The 24,837-nt window shown below is 41.0% G+C and overlaps 1 protein-coding gene across 10 annotated transcripts in view; it reads right to left on the bottom strand.

Moving 5' to 3' along the window:
- Nucleotides 1-24,837, bottom strand: part of MPDZ (multiple PDZ domain crumbs cell polarity complex component) — a 138,169-nt gene that overhangs the window by 75,619 nt on the left and 37,713 nt on the right. For all 10 annotated transcript variants that reach the window (XM_014520680.2, XM_025206084.1, XM_025206082.1 and 7 more), the window contains exons 4-12: nt 23,807-24,028; nt 20,847-20,986; nt 17,947-18,160; nt 15,196-15,324; nt 13,676-13,879; nt 10,051-10,165; nt 8,214-8,302; nt 6,183-6,378; nt 3,413-3,502 (exon numbers count right to left, since the gene is read on the bottom strand). In XM_014520680.2, the coding sequence (XP_014376166.1) occupies nt 3,413-3,502; nt 6,183-6,378; nt 8,214-8,302; nt 10,051-10,165; nt 13,676-13,879; nt 15,196-15,324; nt 17,947-18,160; nt 20,847-20,986; nt 23,807-24,028 (1,399 nt within the window). The remainder of the gene's footprint in view (nt 1-3,412; nt 3,503-6,182; nt 6,379-8,213; nt 8,303-10,050; nt 10,166-13,675; nt 13,880-15,195; nt 15,325-17,946; nt 18,161-20,846; nt 20,987-23,806; nt 24,029-24,837) is intronic.

A 24,837-nucleotide genomic window follows, 5' to 3' on the forward strand; every position in this document is an offset into this window, starting at 1 on the left:
GCAGGGGGCTGCGTGGCTGCTGGAGGGTTTTGGGGGGCTTCTGGGAGGCTTCGGGGAAGCGGGGGCGCAGCGAGCTTTCACCCACGCATCTCTCGCCGCTTCCGAACCTAACTGGGCTTTTTTCCCGGTCGGCGGGCCCTTTTAAACTGCGCGCATGCGCAGTGGGCATGCCGTCGAGGAAGCTGCTCTTAGGGCAATAAGGGGGCCCTGCCCGGGTTGTGGAGCTCAGGCTGGGAGATAAGGTTGGGAAGCCTGTTCCCCACCCAGCTCCATGCTCATGGAGCTAAGCAGTAAACAAGCTCTCCAGCCTATTCCACACCCATCTCCACAACTGCAGAGCTAAGCAGGCAACAGGCTCTCCAGTGCCCACCCTATATAGATCCCTATATATCATGGATCAGGGGCTGGGAACTGTCTCAGTCAGGGGCAGGTCCCAGCCCCGTGCCCCAGTCAGACAATTGAAGCGTGGGGCTTGGAAAAAGCTGCAGGGGTGGGGCAGGTTCCAGCCCCCTACCCCAATCTGCCAACGGAGCAGCTAGTCGCAAGCCCCAGCTAGGTGGGGAATCCCTGCCCAGCCAGAGGCTTGCTGCTAGCTGCACCACAGGCGGATTGGGGCAGAGGGCTCTCCCCTGCAGCTCGTTCCAAGTCCCCTGCCCCAATCACAGAGCCAAGGCTGGGAGCTCCCTGCTGCCGGAGCATTGTCCCCACCCTGGCAAGAGGCAGCCCCCTGGGGGCAGGGAGCAATGTGCCAGCCCTGGCCAGGTGACAGCCATCTCCTGGCCTGGTACTCCCTGCCAGCCCCAGGGCTAGTACCTAGGGGGAGCCTAGACCTCCCCCTGGTGATGGAAGGGACCCATTTCTGGGCCCCAGGAAATGAGAGCAGTTTGCTGACATTAGCAGCAAATCTGCTCATGCTTCCCTGATGTAAACACCTGCCTGGGAGCCTTTATTCATGAATAGCTTACTCGCAAGTAAACTGCTCCCAGATCTAATGCACATGTAGAAACACCCACTGAAGCTAAGATTTTCATACACAACTAGGGTAAAGTTCCCAATTTCCTCTATCCTTCCTCTATCCTGGGAGCTGATGTGGGCTCCCAGTCACAGGAGCACTCTAAGTTGGTTAATCACAAACTGGGTACCTAACACTTTTAATATTCTTTGGAAATCTTAATTCTATTTAGACACTTAGGGCATTTATAAACATGATCCGGGAGTGGAGGCGCTTTAATGACTGCATCTCTGAGAGCCGCTCTAATTACACTGCCCAGAGCATCTTGTGTATAGCATCCCTGTGCTTAAACATGGTGGCGGAAGCACTTTAACTAAAGCTCATTCAATGAGCTTTAGTTGAAGTGCCCCCGCTGATACACAAGATGGTGGAGTCTGCTGGAGTGCGGTAATTAGCACGCTTCAGCAGATTTTATTAATCAAGGCTGCTCAGACAAACTGTAATTACAGTTTGTCAAAGCAGCCTCGCTGCTCATATATAGGTGCCCTTAAAGAAAAAATATGGCAATTTTTTTCAATACGTACTGGCACTCAAGTTTGAAAATATTAGTCCAAGATGATAAGTGACTAAAGCATTTGAGGAGAGTCTCTTTAAAAACGATAATTTCCTCATCTTTCTAAAATCCTGAAAAAATGGTTGATAGACTACTCAAAAAGAATTAAATTAGAAAACAGCCATGGTACTGTTTTCAGCTGCTATCTGTGACTGGAACTGACAGAATACTTAGGGCCCCTCCAGATGTGTAGACATCCATGTCACATGTTCATGGCTGGAGGCATGACTGTGGGGTCACACATCAGATCCCATCACGGCTTGCCAGTGAAGGGGGAGCCCAGGATCTTGATCCCAGGCTCTTCCTGCCCTGGCAAGTAACAAATTGACAGGGCTCCCAGATGCAGAGGCACCCCAGATGTCCCCACAGCTGGGAGTCCTGTCAGCTGATGCAGGCTCCCAGCCATGGGGGTCCCAGCAGCTAGAAACCTACTGCTGATGCAGGCTCCCAGCTGCAAGGAGGCACCAAGCATCCCCATGGCTGGGAGCCTGCAGCTGATGTGGGCTCCCAGTCACAGGAGCACTCTAAGCTGGTTAATCACATCTGAAGTTGAACATGTGGCAGGGACCTTACATTAACATCAAGACCTATGAGAGCGTGGTATTTGATGATGTATCATTATATAGTACATGACTATTATACAAACATGGCAATCTAACTGGTAGAGTAAGTGGAAGTTAGAAAAGAAAAATTCTGGGACAGAGAACAGTAAAGTCAGAAATTTCCAAGGAGAAAGAAGTAGCTCAATTTCAAACACCGTTAGTGAAAAGAGATATATAAATACATTTGGAGAACACACTATAGGGAAATCTATTAGAAGAATTAAGAAACCTGAGATAGGACTTGGATAGTCACAAAGAGTTGGAATCATTATGGGCATTTATAGACGTGCTCTGGGAGATTGGGAGGGGTGGAAGAGGGGGCACTAATTAGTGCAGCTCCAAGAGCCGCATTAATTAAAAGCACCTGGAGTATCACATTTATCAGCATCCCCGTGCTGAAAAATGGTGGTGGGACACTTTGAACTAAAGTTCATTGAACTAGCTTTAGTTTAATGCACTCTGCCACCATTTTTCAGTGCAGGGACACACACGTGATGCTGGAGTGTCCTGGAGTGTAGTGATTACCATGCTCCAGCAGATTTGATTAATCAAGTCTACTCTGATGCGCTGTAATTACAGTGCATCGGAGCAGCCTCTCTGCACATGTATAGGAGCCCATTATTATTTTTAAACACAATGGTGGGGGAGATGAACCAAAACCAAATGATTACTACTTGACACAAAAAAGTTATGGTAAAATCCAACTACTTCATCTGTTGTCTTTAGCAAGTAGATGTTTAGTTAAATTAATTTCAAGTGTATCTAAGAGAAACCTGATTTTATTCCACCAATTAGGTGCATAAGTACCCTTAGGCACCTAAATGCAATTCTACTCCTCCCTGCTCAGGTCCCTAAAAATTCATAATATACATACTTTTTTAACAAATAATCATCTACCCCTTAAGACAGAGTCAAAAAAAGCAGCAAGAAAGAGGACCCAATCATATTTTGTATTAACTATCTCTCAGGGATTCACGGTGGAAGAGAATCATGCTCGGGTGCGTAAGTCCACTTACACACCTAATACCTGGACTAGAATCTGACCCCAACCTTCAATGCCAATACTTGTTTTGAAACAATCAGAATATTTAAATGTTCTTCTGCTGTAGCTAACTCCATTTTCTACCTGCATATCTTGACACAAATACTTTACTTGGGATCCATACAGAAAGCATGGTTTTTGTGTAAGCACAGACCAGAGAAAGCATTTTCACAGAAAAGATACTGTTGAACATTATTAAGAACCTGATTCTTGCTGTTTAATGTCCTCTTTGATGTTTACTGTACTGGCAATGCATGCCAGTGATGAAGATCCCTGCTCGCTTTCACAAGGTTCTGGAAAAGAAGAATACCCTCAGACATTTTGTGCATTTTAATATTCATCAAGACATCTGTCACCAATTTTTACTGGAGCTGGGACAGCACAATTCTTTGTAGGTTATAGTTCCATCCTACAGGGGCAAGGGAAGGGTTAGGAGGAAATGCTTTATTTTTAAAAGAAGTTGTCTTCTTGTAGTACTATGCTTTTTATGACAAATTTTCTATTTTAAAGGCAAAATGGTGCTCAGTTGTATTCTGCTATTTGTAAGGTTAAGGACATGTGTGCTGGCCATTCTGCAATATATCTATTAACTCAGTTTTTATTTCTGGGTGATATTAAAGATGATGACAGTGATCTACAACAATGATGCTCAATCCATTCAGCCCTGTGAGTGGCATGGGATAGGTTTAAGAGCCAGATACCATACATGGGGTCGGTATGAAGCTGCATTTTGGCTGTAGAGCTACCCAGTATGCCAGCCCAACCCCACAGGCCACGATTTGGACACAGAATGACCCCTCACCATGGATCAATCCTGTAATCATCACCCAGCCCAATGGCCTCCACTTGGGAAATTTGGCATTAGAGAGCAGCAATTAATTCTACTACTGCACCCCAGCTCCCAAATTGCCAGACCTATGTAGAGATCCAAGATCTGGATGACAGCTCCATGCGACAGATCTAACCTACAGGGCAGAGGTTGAGAACCACCAATCCATAACTAGGGACCTACTCAAATTGTAATTTTGTGCATTTCATGGAAATCACAAAATCAGATGATGTCTGCGAAATCTGGGGAGAGGGGAACTAAATAAAAATAAAATGCTGCCTCCCCAGTGGGAGTCAGAAAACCTCATGGCTGCTGTGGCCCCGCTGTGCAGCCTGACAGAGGACAAGAGGGGAGGGGGAGCTGCCAGCATGAAGAGGAGCAGGCAAGATGGCTGCTGACCCTGCCCCTGATTGGCTGAGAAGGCTGCCTGTCATGTGGTCCCACTCATCTCAGCAAAGCAGCAGAGAGACGCAGGGCCATATAATGGACAGCCCTCAACCAATCAGTAGTGACAGGCAGGGCCACTGGTCCCTTGGCCAGCAGCATGGGCGTGGGGGGAGGGCCTGCCCTGATAAGCCCACAAAAATGGTGTCCGGCCCCATGAGCTGCCAGTGAAATCGGCCGCCTGCCTCCTCAATTTGCATAGACCCCTATATATAACACCACCTATACTTTCAAACCTAGCTATTGGACAGGCTCTCTGCCAAAAGTGCTACTATGACAGTAAATATTAGGTGAGAGAATTCTTGCTTGCAGTCACAAAATTTGAACATCTCTGGGCAGGAGACACATTAGTTTCTATGGAAGAGTCTTAGCTATGCAAGTTGATTCCTTCATGGTTTTATGTGAGCCTGAAAATACTGAGAGAGACTACAATGAACAATTTCTCTTGCAAGATTTAAACAGCTACAAGAGTACTTATGGTTTAATTTGTAAGTTGGGAATTCTGATAGCGATCAACGACTTGGTTTATTTAAAAAAATTCTTTATGTGCAGCCTGTGTGGACACTGTATGTACCCAAAACACTGACTTACTGATATGTATCAAGATGTATATTTGCAACATAATGTTAACTGTTTGTATTAAAACCTTACTAATGTACCTGATGGCAACATTTGACAATGACTTCTGATATGCATACACCTAATACACGATACACTATATGAGCTTGTCACCAGTTGTCTTTACCCAAACATCACTTTTTTTATTTTCAGCATTTCATGCAAAAGTAAAGTCTTCAAATGGCATGCAGAAATGCAGGGGGCTTCTGCTCATGGAAGAGGCTAAGTCTTTGCTTACTCTTACTTGTACTCTCCATTCATTCTTGAACAGGAACAGGACAATTCTGCACTCATCTGCCTTGTATTATAAGCAAGGACTTTCAGGCTCAAAGCCTTATAACATATCAGCAAGAGTCTAGAACAGTGGTTTACAACCTTTTCAGTCAGGGCACCCCTCCACCGTTTTTTTAAATTTGGCAGCACCCACAGTTAAGAACCACTGTTGGTGCTGCCTCAATTTGGTGCTTCACAAATGGGATTATTCTGCCCCTGGATAAAACACTGTCCACCTGGGAAGGGCTGTGGCACGTACATACACTCCTACTGCATTAAGGATGTGATCAGCCTAAAGCAGGCAGAAGCTGACTCATGCTGTGTAGGCCCACCCAGTCCAGACCAGAAATGGAGATGTGCAGGTGGCACTATACCATGTACCTCTGTTTCTGGGATGAGCATGGGAGGGGCTGAACTAGAAAGGGCTACAGCTGAGTCAGCTCCATGTGCTTGAGGCTGATCACAGCCCTAATTCAGCTGGAGTGTGTACAAGGCAGTTTTACCCGGTTGCTGCTGTGGCAGCAATGCCTGTATTGCAACACCCCTGAGGAGGTTTCATGGCACTATGGCCAGGTGCCATGATATTCCAGTTGAGAACCAGTGGTCAAGACAACTGACATCAAAATCTATTTTAGGAATGAACAAATAATGCTACTCCTTCTAAGCACTAATTAAAAATGCAAGTAGCGATCCCTGGAAGAGCAGCATAGATAGTAGTACCAGAAAGGCATTTCACTCAACAGTTCCATTGCCATTTTCTTTTCAGGCTATGCATTCAGTTTCCTTGAAGTAAAAGTAGTTCTAATTACCTTTATCAGTGCCATTATTCATTGTTTGGAACATTATGTCCTTTTGAACAGCTGCACTGCTGTCCTCATGGGACTGAATGTGATTTTCCTGTTTTAGCCCTCTTCTGACCAAAGTGAGTCGAACTGTTTGTCCCGTGTGACGCAAAACCTCTACTGCCTGCTGGTTGGTAAAACCCTGAAGATTTGTGCCATCCACCTGCATGATTAAAAGGAGTCTATTAACCAGAAAGCCACCAGACAGAGAAAAATACATTAAAATATTCTCTGCCCACAAGGTAACTTGCTAGTCACACATTGTTTTAAATTAAATGCAAAGCAAGGTCATGAAAGGGGTAGATAATGGAGAAAAAACACAATGGCTACTGTTGCATGGACTACACGAGACAGTTTTGACTATAATATCCCACAATTATTATCATCATAAGAGCAATGAAGGTAGCAGGGCTGTAAGCAACAGCCAGTGTTTTCAGTGTTTTGTTTCATACGCTGCTGGAAGCTAAAATAATGTATGCCTGATTTCTATACATTGATATGTTTGTATAACTGTCTACACACTAGTGATCCCAACATCATTACTTATATGTAGAAAATTTGAGGCAAGAAAGCCAAATATGGTAATCATCAGTGCTCATCTAATGGGGGTAGGTGATAAGGAAAGCAAAGAGAAACATTTCTTTTACCGTTCCATAAATACTTCTATCTGTATAGAATATTTAAAAAATTTAAAGTATCTTCTGTTCATATTAACTATTTAATCAGAGAATCACAGAAATCAGATACAAGATATCCCATGACTTTCCCTTAGCCAGTCGAACAGTATTCATATAGTTAATCTATACTTGCTTATTCTAGTCTACAGTTTTACGCAACTGCACTTCTATCTAGTCTGCCGTTAAGCTATTCTATCATCTAATACACTTAATTTAATTTATTTTCCTGATACTCAGGCAAAATATTCCTTTGCTCAGCTTTATTACTTCCAGAAATATACTCTTCCTCCTAAGCCCCAAACCCTAACCTATTTCTATGTCTCTTTGGTATGTTTATCTTTCAAATCCTTGCAGAAATATCATATCCCTTTACCCTAGTACTTGTTTGGCCTGCCTATCTACACAATACACATACTCCTTTATTTTAATCCTCCCTGCATGAAAAATCAATCCCTCCAGTCCCTTAATCATTTTTGCTGTCCTTCTCTGAACTTCTTCCAACTCTTCAGTGCTTGTCTAAATAGAAAGTAACATAAAATAAGCTTGTACTATTAAACTTTTTCATGTTGAATTGAACCCTGTTATTTTTTCTTTTGTTCTTTCCTTTTTTATGCCTCAGACTAACTCAGATCTTTCTGCAGTTGGATTTCAGAAAACTACTCAGATTTATTTTATTTAGCTGTTTGTACCCCATATTTACACCACAGTAAAAACATACATACACACACATATATACACATGTATGCCCACATACAGATTAGCTTCCTCCTACTATTTACTTTACATGGAGCTAAGAGGGTAGCTCTGATATCTCCAAGATAAAAATAATTTATGCATTTGGATTCCAAATCCTACTACCTGATATTTCCAATGAATAATCTTGAGAAATTTTCCAACCTTTTACCCACAGTTTTGTTGTTATAAAAAGGTCTTTTCTTTCTCAGAACACTAAGAAACTTGCAGTGGGGTATAATTTTAGGTCTCGTTGAAATTACTTAACAAGTATTTGCTTTCTATGAGACCTAATGAATAAGATCTCTGCTTTCACTGGGCATGCTAAGAACTCTCTATTGCTAGGAGAAAACAAAAGTGTCACTGATCACTTTTTTTTTTTAAGGAACAGAGCCCTATTTATAAAATGAGCACCATCAGAAAGACAGTGTTATAAAACATTTAAACAAAACAAAAGAGTCATCATTTCCCACTAAATCCTCATCTGTTTTGATCACTGCTATAAAGTAAACCCAATATTCCAACCCCCCCACCCACCAAATTTGATTGCATTTCACATACAAATTCAAATATACTGACGTCCACTTACAGCTATGATTTGATCTCCAACATGGATTCTACCATCATGTTCAACAGCACTGCCTTTTGTAATACTTTTCACAAAGATACCTGAAGGTTCTGGGATTTAAAAACAAATTTATTATTTATTATTAAAGTTGTCCAAAAGATAATCTCCTACTCCCCCCCCCACAACCTCAAAGTAAAGTAAGTGAACATAGACAAGAATTTCAGCCAATAAAACTTCTTCTCCCTTCCCTCCTGCCTTCCTTCATTAAGAGCAAAACTGGGTCATTTATAGTCAGCACTGAGCCTGGAAACCCAAAGAGCCAGCTACTGATAAAGTCTGCCAGTCTGGGGAGCCAACTGTGACAAAAAAGTCAACATATTTCATCAAAATTTCCATGATACATAACTGCAAATGTGTTTGTTTTACTCCATGAGCAACTTCTGAGAGAGAAATATTTCATCTGAACTTCCAGCTAGTTCTCATTATAAATTAATTATGCTTGCAGATGCAAAAAAAAATAAAAAAACGGCACTTTACTTTAAACTCGGCGCACTCCCACACTGAACCCAGCACATGCCCAGAAGAGGCACTGCATTAGTTGGACCTGGCTCATCCAACATATATATAGATTGGGTGCTTTCATGGGGCTTTTTGGTACTTTTCTCGAATAGCTGATTGAACCAGCTTTAGATTAAAGCTCCAAAAAGCCACGCTGAAGCATGCAATATATACAGATGCTGTGGAAACAGGTCGAACTAATGGGCTGCTTCTTCTGGTAAAGACTTTTTTTCCACATCTGTCAGCAGCCTAAATGTCTTGCCATAGTTGCCTTAACTCATCCTGTAATACCTAAATAAGGCAAAAGGCCGCAATGGAGACCACGAGAACCAGAAAGGGCAGCAGAAGTATCCAGGATAAATACTGAAAGGGTGACAGTCCTCCAAAAGACAATTAATAGTTAACTAGTTATTGTGAGCAAGTATGTGAGGGTAAGAAGTCAGAACAGGGCTTAGGAAGGCAAAAGGCGTCAAATAGGGACTGAGGAGAGTTGGAGAAACCAACAAAGATATATGGGGCTATACACTGGGTTTATTAGCTGGGGACAGTTCATGGCTGTGCAGAGAGTATAGGATTAATGCTTATGCACCATCATATTCTCAAACATTTGGCAGTGATGCATGAGGCACCCATAATTTCTTCTATTATTATTTCTGTTGTAATAATAATAATAATGTATTATTTATTTTCCTTATATGGATCAATCATAACATGTGGGATCATTTCTCTCAAATTCAGTTGAAATTATTAGAAATATAACTGCTGCAAGTAAGCATTAGATTTTTGTTTAATTTAGGTAGCCCAATTTCATTCTCAGTTACACCAGTAAATAAATATGAAATAACCAAAACCAAGAGATAATCCACATTTACTATATACATACGTGATTGGGAGCAGAAGTTGATTTAGTTTTTAAAAACAACAGGTAAAACTGTCTTCATTATTAACCTACTCACTGCAGAAATGCAAAAAAAAAAGTATTTACTTATAAAAAAAAAAAAAGAGCAGCCATCTACCTGAAAAACAGCTGCATCAATTTATTTTAGAATTTTTTTAAAGGCGGCCTATGCTATAGTTTGGCCAAGAATTAATTTTTTTAATTAATTGAATTTATAAGCCCTAAATATGGGTTTTGTAATGAAACATAGATCACATCCATATCTCCCACTCTAAAGATTTCAATTCTTTTTTTTATAACCATTAGAAAGTTTTTGCTTATATATGCATATACTAGAGTCTAAGTCAAATTTGGAATGCATGCTAGCTAGTCTATGCTGAAAACTTCAGGATTTAACATTACCTGAAGTTTTATCTCCAATGTAACCAGCAATAGTTATTCCTAATCCTTGGATGTTTTTAGTCAGCTCCACATCAAATTTCTCACCATCTTCATAGCTATCAGCAGTCTTCTCTGTCTAAAAAAAAAGTAATGAAACAGAAAAGCTTCTTAAATGCAACTTCATTCCATGATGTTAAGCACTAAGGACACGTCACAAATGAAGCGATAACTTTTCTTCTGCTCCTGTCCTGGAATTCAGACAGCCATGCTACACAGATAATATTCCTCATCTGCTTGTTACTGGGATCCTGCCACCCACTTTTCTAATCTCCCCAGTACGGGCCTACAGACCATGGAATTACTCGGTGAATAATAAATGACTGGTAGAGCTTTAAAAAATTGAACATCAAATGTCTTGCACAATAATTTATACAACATATGCTTTACATACTTCAGTGTATAGAATGGAGTTGTTCTAGAACTCCACATTCAATCTGCTGTATGCAGATAACAAGAACCAATGTGCTAAATGTAAAATAATGAAGTATAAAGTTATAGTTTTCTGCATTCACTTTTAAATAAGTGCCCAATAACTACTGAGATTTTTTTTCTGCTATATGTGCCAAGTGTAAAACATAATGAAATCTTTTTCTATTGAAACAATTATGTTTCCTGTTTTTAGCAAGCCTTGAAATTTCTATTTTAGAAGGTAGCAATTATACTTCCAGCAGCTAAATAATGACAATCACCACTAACACCCACTACAGTCTTCTATGAAAAAGAATGCTTTCAGTAACAAATCATTTATTTATTGCTAACGGAAGTGCTATGATTACAACCGGAGAATGCATATTAAATACCTACCTCAACAATAACAGCCTTAGTATTAAAGAAATCAACTTGGAAAACTTAACTTCATTGTATTCAAGTATATCATTTCCACAAATTGGCTTTTTTACTGCTGTTCAAAATAAAAATTCATTGGCTGGTGTATCTCAGCAGAGTTCTATTGACTTTGGTAAAACTATGCTGAGGTACAGCAGCTGAGGGTATGACTTCATTCCTTTATTGGAATAAATGAACAGATTTCTAGATGCTTATGAGTATGAGAAGAACATCTAATTCTGCTGCTCCAAAGCACATCTGCCTATCATATTAGAGGGTTATTTGGACCAGAGATAATAATGGTCCAGGATTACAGCCTGATAATTGCTTGCATCTGCGTGAGCTGATGAGTTTCTGAAGGACAGATCTTTCCTAGGGGACATAGTGAGGAGTGCCAGTTCACTGGCATCATCCCCACTTCTTTCGCCTGAAGAAGGTTCCCTGGTCAAACTCTAAGGGTTAAATTTTGTTATGCATTAGAGAGGGAGAAGGCTAACAGCATTATCAGCAGAGTTCCTCTGTCTGCACCTTCTCTAAAGAGTGAAATTTTGTGCAGGGATAGGCAGCTGTCCAAATACAGAATGACTTCTGCGAGAAGCTGTGTTAAAGGGATGAGAGAATACAAGAACATGGGTAAAGGTGAGGAGGGAGGTAAAACAGAGGTTTTTTCCATAATTTCATTGATAATAGAAAATACTAAAATAATGATGTTGTATCAGAGGCTGCAACCATATCACATCACAACCAGAAAATCCTGAACATAATCCGTTTTGATCCAGGAAGTCATAAGAATCAACTGCCTCTCTAAAACTTCTTCTTTGAAGATAAACAAAATTTTCAAGTTGGTTATTCATCCCTCTCTATAATACATTTTCTGCACATAAGCTTCCCTGGAAGTATCACATTTCAGTACATTGCATTTTCCAAAAAATGTTAAAGGGATAACATTCCAAGCTGGAACTAAGGATCAAATAGGTTTCTGTTTCTCTTTGGGGCTTGCATAAATGATAAACAATAATTTCCTTCCCCAATTGTTTCAAGAAGACCTAATATCCATATTAAGAGGAACCTGCCCATCCCAACCCACCAGTACTATTTCCTTACCTTGTCTGTCTTCTTGGGCACTATGAAATAATTAAGTTCTTGAGTAAGAAACTCTTAAATAAGGGAAGACCATTTCAAGAGTTTGCCTCTAACCATTAATAAAACCATGTGGCTTGAAGTACTTTAAATAATTTGATATGCAGAAGATTATCTCTAGACATAGTCACAGAAGCTAAAAACGACAATAATTTTTGAGTGCAAGTAAGATACATTTTAGACAAAAAAATGACCATTTCCTCTCTTTTATTTTATTCATCTACTTACATGTGTCAGTTTGTGTGTGCTCTTCTACCACACAAATATTGAGTAGTTTCTCAGTCCACTACCGGGGAATGTTACAAAGCCAAAAAAAAAGAATACTTGAATGTCCTATTTAAACAGCTGTTTAGTGTACAGGCTTTCCTTGATTTATGTGGGTTCTGTATGTGCGAATTCACTCTCATGCAATGACCCTTTTTATATCAAGAATTAACTATATGCAAGGTAAATTGGTGCCATTGGTGTAGTGGAAGCCCGCAGTCAGCTGCTTTGTGCAGTGCATTGTGGGAGTGACGCACACCAAAATACAGTCTCCTGTGTGGATCTGTGCTCCTTGCTTGTTATCTGCGACATGTGTTTCTGTAGTTGCCATCCCCATTATGATACTGCCCTGTGCTTGTGTGTACTGTCTGCTGCTGGTGAGTACCAATATTGTTTTGTAAAAGTGGTAGAAATGGGTCTGGGGGTCAGTACAGTCAAGGTCTTGGAATGTATTCCTATTTGTTACATTGTAAAATGGGGTCCGTTTATGCAAACTCAAGTTATACCCCATTTTCCAGGAACACATGTACCACATAAAGTGAGGGAAACCTGTACATATTGTGATACTTCTACTACAGCATGCCTCTTGAAGATATGGTGATTTTCACTATAACAACCAATTGGATAAGCAAATGGAACCTGGGAACTTGTTATACATTAACAATCTATTTTACCTTTTTTCTAAACAAACTCTTTGCTCCCCTGACACACTTGCATGATTTTAAGAGGGAATCATTTAGGCATATGGATGGTCCTGGAGGCATCTGTAGACAGGTTTGCTCCTCAGGAAAGAGGGAAAGCAGTGGAGAAAAGTTGCAGTGTCGGAGCATCAGAGGAAAAATAAGGGGAGCAGCTGGCTGAATTGCTGGCATTTGGCTAGCAAATGAAGCTGTGCCAGGTGACCTAGGAAAGGACCTGCAGCTGTATGCCAGCTGGCATAGGAAAGGGTTGTCTGATGGAAGGTTGTGACAATCTGGAGATAAAGAAGTTTGCCTGGGGAGGAAGAGGAGAGGCCGGCAGGGAAAAGCGCTACAGATCCAGCTGGCGCAGCCAACAGAAAGGGTTGGAAAACACTGGGAGTTGTTGCAGCACCTGATCATTCAGCTGTTCCCAAAACACTTCTGAAGTTATTTGCATTACACGTGTGCCTTCAAACTTGGATTCTCAAAGTCCTCTATGAACAAACTCCCCCAGCTGTAAGGGGGATCCTACCTTTTGCTTTTAGAATCCAGCTTTTCATGTATACAGGCTGAAAACATACTGGTTGTTGAAATATAGGTTCTTCAAAAAATAAATGTAAAGCTATCCAATTTCTGGAAAACATTTAACACATCTTACACATTTTGTTTTCATTTACCTGTTTCTCAGACATGGATGTTGGTATAGGGGTGCCTGGTGGGACTGCTGGTGGAGGTGGTTCCTCCATGGGACCTCTTGCAATGACCAGCTTCACTCGATTTCCACACTGTCTCAGAACTTGGGCCACTTGCTCACTACTCATGCCACTCAGATCTGTATCGCCAATTTTCAGAATATGGTCTCCACTGCATAACCTTCCATGCTAGATGAGCAAGCAACCAACCAGACATAAAAGTAATTAAAAATATTAGCAAGTGCTCTTTCCCCTTTCCTAAACATATGAGCTGGAAATCATGTGTGGGTTAGTTGTTTTAAAATGTGAGAGCCGGGTGACTATAATTTTTTTTTAATATCAGACCATATTTTAGCAGAGTGGGAAAGCATACACTCAACATGAGACAAGTATGGCTTCAAGTGTACCTAGCAATGTTTAGAACAAAAGAAGACATTCACTCATACATGCAAAATCTGTGAAATTATGCAGCCGGCTTCCCCGTATTTAGCACTTGCATGCACAGATGAGAATTTTCACTTTGAAGTATCCATTTACACCACAACTGTGTGAAGATATGACCAAACACAAATGCATACATACCCTTCTTTAAACACCTGGTCCTTGGGCTTAATCATAATTTTAAAACAAAATAAATGTCTCATTTACTGTGGTATCTATTAAGATTACACTGCTCTTAAGGCATTTTTTAATTTAGTCTCCTATTGCTTTCATTTTAAAATTCAAAAATACGTCATATGAATTTAGTCCCCATTAAAAGTATTAAAATGGCACACATCTCAGGGAGTTGTTCATAGCAGTACAAGCTTCTAAACACTACCCTGTCTCTGTGCCTCAACATTGATCTGCAGAGGCTGTTTTTATTAGTCAAAAGAATAGTAGTTCTCCACACCCACTCAGTCGCTGACTGTTACAGACATTTCTCCCTGGGAGCGTCTACATGAGACACTAATACGCAGTAGCGCTGCTGGGCACCAACTGTGCAGTGATGATATTGCACAGTACTAACAAGCTACTGCGCAGTAGCATTGGGAAAAAACTGTGCAGCGATGGTGCTGTGCAGTAATGCCGGTGACTCCGCATTCATTTAGTAACTGCTTTTATGCAAGTACTAAATTACTATGCAGTAACAACTACACAGTCTGCCACTTGTGTAGATGCGGCCCCTAGGGAAATAGACTGAGATCACCAAATCTGGATACAAAATTTTGGTCACTTCTTTGTTTTGAATTGGAACTGATGAAAGACTGTTTCTTAATACGAAATGCTCATCAGCACACAGCAGGAAAGGTACTAGGTAACAGAGGAAATGGCCTAGAAGCCAAATTCTGTTTTTGGTATAGAGCCTTAATCAGGATAATTCCACAATCTCTATTATACTATCATTGCTTTCTTTCAGCCTAGGTGGAAGAAAATTATTGTTCCTTCATGTTACACTGACAGACTTACATTAACTTTATACACTATGGTAAACAGTAAACAAGTAGTTGCTAGAATGAATTTACCTGATCAGCTACTCCTCCAGGAAGGATGGTTTTAACTATCACTCCTGTTGACTTTCCTCCCACTATCCCAAATCCCAGACCTGATCCATCATTCACCAATTCAATAGTTTCCACGTGTTGCCAATGGACCTGAAAGGAATAAATATAAGCTTGCAAAACATTAAAGTAATGACTCACGCATATTATAACTTGTCACAAGCTAAGCGTATATTGGGTGCCTGTACAGGGACACAGCTCTGATGCACTGTAATTACAGTGCATCAGAACAGACTCAATCAATCGAGTCTGCGGGAGAGTGCTAATAAGCACACTCCAGAAGCCTCGACATCTTGTGTATTCGGTATGCCTGTACTTCAAAATGGCAGCAGGGGTGCTTTAACTAAAGCTCGTTGAATGAGATTTTAGTTAAAGCATCCCCACCACCATTTTGAACTACCAGGACTCAAAATACATGAGATGCTGCAGGCACTTTTAGGTACAGCAACTCTCAGAGCCACTCTAATTAAAGCACCTCCCCGCATCCATCCCCACGTCCCCCCATCCTCCCCATCCCCCCCTGTCCTCCCCCCATCTATCCCCACGTATAAAGATGCCCCTTATTTCTAGAACAGTAGGATTAAAAGAATTATGAAGAGCTGCCATTTTTCTATTATCACTAGCCCAATTGAAATGGCAATGGACATTTCACAAGATACATTATTCATTCAATAGGTTAAATTTCCCCACTATGCATCTTCTCAATTAATTAGTTTACAGATCAATTTCTTAAGGGTCCTGATCAGCTGTGGGTGCCTTCAGGTCCCAGTAGGAATACTCAGCATCAATCAGGATCAGTGGTAGCATTAACTATGGAAGGATAACTGTGACTGCTGCCTTGGGATGTTTGGAGGGGTTGAGGCAGCAGCACCCAGAAGTCAACAATGCCCCTGTGTGTAGCAGTTCCCCCATATGCCTGGCAGTTCCCTCATTATGCTTCTAAGGATCAAGACTCTACATCTCCTCTAATGTATGTTTGTGGAAATCATGTGAATGCACTGAAAAAGACACTGTAGGCCCCAGATTTCAGCTGCAACTGAAAGAAGAACTGCAAGGGTGCCTGATTTAGGGAGCAGTTCGACTCCATTTCCAGAGCAGCCTGGCAGCTATTCTAAATGGGGCACAAAGGCTATACCTCGAAAGTGAACATTATCAACTAGAGATGGCAATAATAGATTATGCCAGCCAAGCCTCCACCTCAAAATTCCCCTACCCCAGAAAGGGACATGGTGAAATGCAGAAACTGGCTACAGAAATTGGCTAGGCTAGCTCTCTGAACCCTAAGGAGCCCCCCACACCAGACCTCTTCCCAACAAAGAAAATCCAACAGCTTTCTACTCCTCTGCCTATGGAAGCACAAGCCAGGAAACTCCTACATATCTCATGTCTGTTAATTAAAAAAAAATAGGAAATGCAAAGTACTATTTATTTAATTGATGTAAATCATTACTATAACACTATGTGGCACCAGGCATGTTCAACAAACTGAGCAATGAAGGTCTCTTCAATACTACTTTAAATAACTGCACCCAGAATTGTCCCTTATGTGGTAAATAGGCTCCCAAGCTATGGTACATTGTCTGTTACTGACAGGATGAGCCTGGAATAATTCCTGCCTAATAACTTTTGCCCAGGCTGGATATTGCAATGAAAAAGTCAGTACTCTTTAATTTTTAATATTGGCTTTTATCAGGTTTTTGGAATGGGTATTGTATGACTATACTGGCTTAGCTTAATAGAGGCCTTTAAAGAAAAAAGCAATCAGGAAAGAAAAAAATAGCTCAAGGAAAACTGCTTTTCCATATACACTTAAGGGTTGTTAAGAGAGAATATCAGAATTAGAAAAAAAGCCCAAGCACACAGAAAGTTCAAATAAATTATGACAAGTTTAAACAGGAATGATCCCTCCAGAGAGTAGTTCTGAAGAGTTAGACCAACAAGTGGACACCCACTGAAGATATCTGAAGAAAGGAGGTATAGATTATGATCAGGAGATGGGAAAAATTTTAGGTAAGGCTGTTCTGAAATCCCTTTTTCACTAAATATTTTATTCTTATTGTTAAAATAAACAATATCTTGTCTTAAAGCGGTCTGATTAGTGGCTGTCTGAAATACTACTGGTTACAGCCACAGGTGTTCAAATTTAGTTAGCCCTTCAAGGCATGATTAGATAATATACAGAGTACTGTAACACTCCTCTCCTTCTTCCCAGAGCAATTTGCCATGTCTGCAGTCAAACGTGTGCATCTTAGGTTGGTCTCCTCAGTTACCTACAGACTCGCAGTTGACTTCCCTTTTTACTGGAGGACTGTCATCCTTGTATCAAGGGACTGTCACAGCTGCCAACCATAACCCTAGCTCAGCCCAGGGGTGGAAGAACTGCTGTACCTATGTCCTTATGTTCCCCATACAAGAAAAGTAGTGAGGAGGGAGAGGAAATTCTGCTTACTGCTACTTCAAAAGGAACTTTAAATACTAGGATTTAGGTGAGGCAGACTTAAAGGCTAAGAATTCTGCTCATAGAAAGGAGGGGCATATCCTTGAGCCTCCTGGGCAAGGCTGAACAGTTTCTTTTATGTTTTGAAGGGGTGAAACAGGTTGATAAGGGAAGATAACAGGTGGGGGATATACAGATGGCGCACACTACTAGATATTGTATGCACATACCCCTGCTAAATTGAAAATGCACTGCCCTTTTATTTGAGATGCACTCACCGGGTTAGAATGGGCTGAGACTGTGCTAGCAGCAGATGGAGATCGGGAAACTACAGGACTGATGAGCTGAGGGAATGAGCCCCTGGCCACAACTAGCTGGACATTATCTTTCGCTTTCTGTAGGATGCTGATAGCCTGCTGATGTGTAATTGTCTGATCAAGGGCTTGTCCATTAATAGCAAGGATTTGATCGGCTTCCTTCAGCCTTCCATCTCTGCCACATGCATATAAATAGAGAAGAAACACAAACCACAAACAGCAAAAAAAAAAAAAAAAGTGTTGCCACAGAAATTACAGTATTTTGACAATTTTCCAGAAATTTTTATTATCCCATTTTCTATTTCTGCACTTTTTAATCTTTCCCTGCAGTTTTGCTCCAAGGAGCTACTGTGGCACCCTGGTGATCAGCTCCCTTTGAAGCTAATCCCACCACCACTCTCTCATGGCTACTACCCCCCAGCTAGCTCCCTTCTTCCTGCACCCCCATCCGAGACTAAGCATGTTAGATCTCAGCTGCTCCCAACCATAGCCTGGGAACTTATGTTTATTCTTGACTTTGAGTCTCTTGCTTAACAGACCAAGTACTCTTCTTTGTTCAGAGCAAAAGTTCTGAATATTCATCAAATCATGCAGTGGAACATACTTTCATCAACATATTAAGAAAACTAATTTTGTTTCCAGAAAATGAGAGGGGGAAAAAGAGAGAGGATGATAAAACAGATCCATTTTAAATGGAAAACTAGTATAAATTATAAAAATAACTCATTTCCTGGCAAAGGAAGCATTTCTGTACAGTCATATACTGAGCCTTTCCCAGACCTACTTCAAAGGAAAGAGTCTCTATGGATAACCTGTCCACAGCCTTCTTCATTTCTTCTATTAGATTCACACAAGCAAAGGCCCTGGAAATCACACTTTAAAAAATTGTAAATGACAATTACAAATTGTCACAAAAACAAGCTTCCCCATATGATGCACTTCTAGGTTTACCTCTCCTAGCTCGGGGGCCAAAATATTCAGGAGTGACCAGGTAAAATGATTTCTAGCCTCAATCCAGAATATTTGGTTTGCAAATCTGGAATGCCTTTGCTGACTATAGGAAGATGTATTACTCCTAGGGCTTCTTAAATTTATGAAACCCACTGCAGTAGTTGAAAAGTTCTGTTCCCCAATAAGGCCATCCTGGAATTGACAAATGATTTGTTCTCTTTATAAATCAACTACGACAATGAAAATATGTCTCAGCTTCTCTATCTGAACAAAGCAGCATAGAACACTTGCAGAGAAAAGCAATTTGAAAAAGGAACTAAAATAATCTAGAAAAATTGCTGTGATATACAGAAAAAGCAAAGTTTTACTGAATTTAACTCTAGTGCACATACTCTCTACTCCATTAAGTCATGATGGTGTTTAGACAAAAAAAAAAAAACACGGAAGAGTATAGGTGCCGACTTTGGGTTTTGCTGGGGGGTGCCTGCAGACATAAAAACAAAACAAAACAAAACAAACAATGGCACTTTAATTTAAACTCAGAACATTCCTGCACCAAGCCCTGTGAGTGCCCAGAAGAGGCAGTGTACTACTTCAACCCGATGCTGCAGCATCTGTAAGATTAGGCACTTTAGTGGGGCTTTTTTGGTGCTTTCATCTAATAGCTAATTGAATCAGCTTTAGCTAAAAGTGTCAAAAAGCCCTGTTGAAGTGCCTGATCTTTACCAAGGCCGCAAAGCTTGGCTGAAATAACGCTTTGCTTCTTCTGGTAAAGCTTCTTTCTTTTTTTTCTTTCTTTCTTCTTTTGTGGGGGGGGGAGGGGGGGGAAGGGAGGGAGATCTAACATGTAAAAGCAAAATAGCCATGGCTCATGGATGCTGAGCACCTGCTAATTTTTTTGGTGGGTGCTTGAGCCTATGCATGAGTCAAATCACATGGCACAGGCAGGTGAGAAGATACTCTGCAAAAGATCATGCAACCCTGCATATTATAGAGTTCACATTCATATGGAGGATCGATAGCCCAGATCGGTACATATGATGAGCCAGAGGCATGGCACAGAACAGAACAGATGAACCCAGGTGCAAAGCTATCTGGGGCAGATAAGGGGAGCAGAACACACAAATTCTTTTAAATTGTTCCCCACTATTTAGCTGTAGGTACCTAAGCCTGGCCTATCTACTTCCCATGGTAAGAGTCTTGTTTTCTCCTTTTCAGTCATGACTTGTGGGCTCAGGATTGAAGCTTACAGGATATTTTCAGCAAACACTTATTGCTGAATTTCAGGTAAGAACATCTATCTGGAAGCACTTGGTTAATTCCAATGTTTTTTCACCAGTGTACACATTTTAGGTTAAGCATTGCTTGAAGCTGTGACACCTAGAGAGCCATTCTGAGACACACACTTTTGCTCAGTGAAACCTTACTCTACCTATCAGGCTACTTTGTGCTAGTCAAAGTAAGGAAGGCATCAGAATCAAGATCTACAGCAACAATGGCATCTTCTATACAACATTTAAAAAAACTACTCTGCCTTTGATGGAGATTAACAATATTCCTGATACTATAATTGGGAATGTTGTCAGCAAGTAAGATCAGAGTCAATTCCTGCATCTGGAAAAATACAATATTTTAAAAGATTAGTGCAGTCATCAGATGAAGCTCTGCTCCAATGCAATAAATTAATATTAAATTTACATTTACAATTTAAACTTTTTGTTTAAATTGTCTGCTTTTCAGTTGAGACTGAAATGTTTTAGGCTTGAGAATCTGCAAGAAATAACCCTGGCACCATGACAATGACAAACCCACAAAATAATGCCCCAAACCAAATTACACTGTTATGCAGTGTTCACATTATGTTGTTATGCAATATTTTTATAATAATGTTAATCTATCAGTGTTCTTACCTATGTGCCACACTTCCCTCTTGAATCTCCTGCACAAATATTCCCAGTTCCCCTCTGTTTTCACTCTTCAATCCCACAACACTAAAGCCCAAGCCACCACTTAGAGGTTTAACAAGATCTATGGTCTCAATGAGGCGACCCTGTTCCGGAAACCAAACAAACAAGACACACACATTAAACACTGAAAAATCTGCTGAATCATTTTAAACACAACTACACATAAAATTGTAATCAAACTCTTACAACTGAGACTTCATACAGGTCAATAAATGAACAGTTTATCATTATGAAATGTTATCTACCTACTTATAGGCCAAACGAAAGCTGACACATTTCAAGGATTTCAGGGAGAGCAATATAAATTATTACAGCCTCGGAAAAGATTAGAAGTTAAATATATAGTTTGGCTTAACGGTGACTAAAGGAGGACATAACACCTGTAAGTTCTTGAAGCATAAAAAGCAATTATGGGACATAACTAGGATTAGTGGGATGAAATTCTGTGGGGAAAGGGAGAGAAACTCTTAGGTGATCAGGAAACAATTCCTGATTGTCCATTAGACTTTGAAAATCTTCCTAGGAAGGTGATATAGAACCTCTCACCTGAGCCTTTTAAAAGTAAAATGGAAAAGGACCTGGAAATTTTCAGGACCAAATACTGTCCCAGATTTCATGTGGTCAACATAACTAAAGTCAATGGAAGTATGGACAGACTTCTGTCTACTATACGAAATTATCCTGCAGTCACAGGGTGTGGACAAGATGATCTTAGAGGGTTTTTTCATCTCTAATTTCCAATTCTATGATACATTACAAGCTGTATAAAATGTAACACCTTTTAATATTTATTGCAAAGTGCTCCACAAACACAAATGTTAATGCATTAGGAAAACAAATAGGTATAAATTCCAGAGAGCAAGTGTTAATAATAATAATAATAATAATCCACCCTTCATCCGTGAAACAGCAGTCCTGCACATAGGAACACAGTAAAATAGGACCAGAGGGGACATCACAAGGTCATCTAGTCCAGCCTCCTGTTGAAGGTAGAATAATCCCTGACTAACTCACCTCAACTAAGGCTAAGTACAGACATTCAAAGAGCCCTAGGCAGACTCAGACTATCTTATGTGGGTTTCTCTAAGTGGACTAGGTTAGTTTAGGAGAGAACAGAACACAAGTGCACCAACTGGTGGAGGGACATGTAGGATGATTGCACAGGCTGAGGCCAGCAGGTTGGGGCAGCTCCTGCATGCCTCCCAGCTTGCCAGAGACTATGGAGGGCAGCTGAATGCAGCTGAGTGACAGGACCCCTCTGACTGGCTGCTGGGCACACACCCCTAACTCACTATCAGCAGCAGTGTGGGGGGAAGGGAACTGAGGCATCTGTTGCACAGACCTGGCTCTGGCTGCCAGAGAGGGGAGCTAGCACAGATTCCCTGACCACCTCTCCAACCCCATGTCCTGTGAGCTGGCTGGACACAGGACATGGGGTTGGGGAGAAATTCTGTGCTAGCTCAACTCTTTGATAGCCTGGAGGCAGGGCCCACTGTACACTTGCCCAGAGCAGCCAAGCATGGCATTGCTTCAACACAGTTCCCTGGGGGGTGGGGGATGCTGACAGACAGTGACCTAACATGAATCAATAGGGGTCTGGTACAGAAGTTCAATAGGTTGATCTAATCTAAACCAATTAAGTCTGATACCACACTGATACCACCATTTTTAAACTAGTCTATGTGCCCCAAACTTCTATTTTGTTACAGGTACAGACTGGTTTCCGATCACTTATACTGGTTTATGTGCAATGTCTGTACTTGGCCTAAGTGTCTGTCTAACTTGCTCTGAAAAATTTCAGTGATGAAGATTCCACAACTTCTCTATAGAGCCTGTTCCAATGCTTGACTGCACTCTAGTGAAAAAGTTCTTCCTAACCTTCAACCTAAATCTACTCTGCTGCAGTTTGAGGCCATTGCTCCTAGTCCTGATCCCTAGAGCCATACAGAAATGTCTATCTCCCTCCCTCCTTAATCACCCTTCAGGTATTTGAAGACTGCCTCAGTCTTCTCTTCTCCAGAATAAATAACCCTGGTTCTTTCAGCCTTTCCTCATTCCATCATGTGTCCAGGCCTCAAATCATCCTTGTTGCTCTCCTTTGGACTTTTTACAATCTTCCCACATCTTTTCTGAAGTGCAGGGCCCAAAACTGGACATAGCACTCCAGGTGAGGCCTTGACTTGCAAGTAACATTCCTGGTAATGCAACCCACTATGCTGTTGGCTTTCTTTTTCCTTTTTGCAACAAAGACATACTGTTGACTCATATTACATGGTCTACTGTAACCTCAATATAAAAAAGTTTGTTTTTAAAAATATAGTATTTTCTTATATACCACATGCCCTCAAATAAGGCATGCAGCGTGTTTTGGGAAGGCAGAATGAATTAGAGAAGAGAGTTTTCCTTGCCACATCATGGGCTCACCATGGCTGAATGCTCCTGAATACATGAATCATACTCTCCTCCCAGCACCAAAGCTCAAGCTATAACCCCATCACAACCCCTGACAAACTGACAGCAGCTTTTGGCTGAGTAATTAATATGGCAGAAGCTGTGATGGTGTTTTAGTTATGGGGTTGAGAGGAGAAAGTAAGTGACACTACGAACTGGACTCTGCCCCTCCTGCACAGACGCTGGAACGTAGCACAATCCTTAGCAGCAGTTACAGAATCCCCATACCTCTATGCCAGTGCGGAAATCACCTTCCTCAATTAAAAAATGCACCTCTATTCTAATTTATGAGGGAAAGATGCATGTCTCATGCAAGTAATTTTGGTACTTCCCTTCTCTTGACAAAGAAGGGCAAGAATCTATTTAGCAACTCCAATGACCCATTATTTGTGGTTACAAATCATTAAACATGTAACAATGAAATACTATTCTTGAACATGTTATCTTCTTACCTGTGACATATTTCTGATCATTTGCTCCACATCATCACTAGAGGATTTTCCATTAATCTGAGGAGTAGTAGATCTCACTGAGGCATCTAGAACATTAGCTGGGCTGCCATTCTGCTGGGCCAGTAAATAGGATTCATTATGTGGCAAGGAACCCACACTAGCACCATGATGGAGGAGCTGTGGAAATGCACCAGCTGAATGGATGGTAGGTGCAACATTTACCTGAAGATGAATCACAACATCAGAATAAAACTGTATAATGTAGAACAACTATCATTGCTGATAAATAGCCCCATGATTAAAAGGCTGTCATGACAAAAAAAACCCAAAAAAACATAACTATAGTGCACAATATAACTGGAACCATGAAAACATATGAGCAAAAGTAATGGCAGCATAATCTGCAGAAATTGTCTGTAGCCTATCTAAACTGTATTTCTTTGTGTTAGCGTAAATACCCAGAGTAGCTCTAGCACTGTAATAATGGTGACCAAAGAAGAACAGTTGTTTTCAGTGCACCAGAGCTTTCTAAAGCAAACAGCACTCACTCTCTAAAAAAAGCTGCATTTCACTTGGGGAAGAAATAAACCTCATCAGCTAAGTAGAAAGTAAGTCACTGATCTAATCTTTCATATCTCCATAGAGTAAGACTGTCAATCTCTGTTAACCTTGCCATCAGGTCAGGTGTAATTTAAAATTGGTAGGTAGTGTGTCAGAATCCCAACTGTTCTGAAAAATCACAATCACAGGTAGCAACTTTATCATCTACCCTGATTAAGGGATGTTTTGTGTGTTCTGCTCCCCAAAGTAGAAGAGAACAGCGATAGTCCCTACCCATCTTTCCCTTGGTCAGTACCAAATTCCTCTTCTTTATGCCCAAATGAAGTGATGTTGAGCAGGGTGGGCAGCCAACAGCACCTATCAGATCAGCTGAGGGCCCAAGCCTAGCCAGTAGCACCTTGTAAGTCAGATGAGGGCCTACACAGTCCATTCAGCAGCAGCCTCTACAATAACACCCACGGGTCCCGGTA

The sequence above is a fragment of the Alligator sinensis genome, unplaced genomic scaffold, assembly GCF_000455745.1.
Source record: "Alligator sinensis unplaced genomic scaffold, ASM45574v1 scaffold798_1, whole genome shotgun sequence".
Classification (NCBI taxonomy): domain Eukaryota; kingdom Metazoa; phylum Chordata; order Crocodylia; family Alligatoridae; genus Alligator; species Alligator sinensis.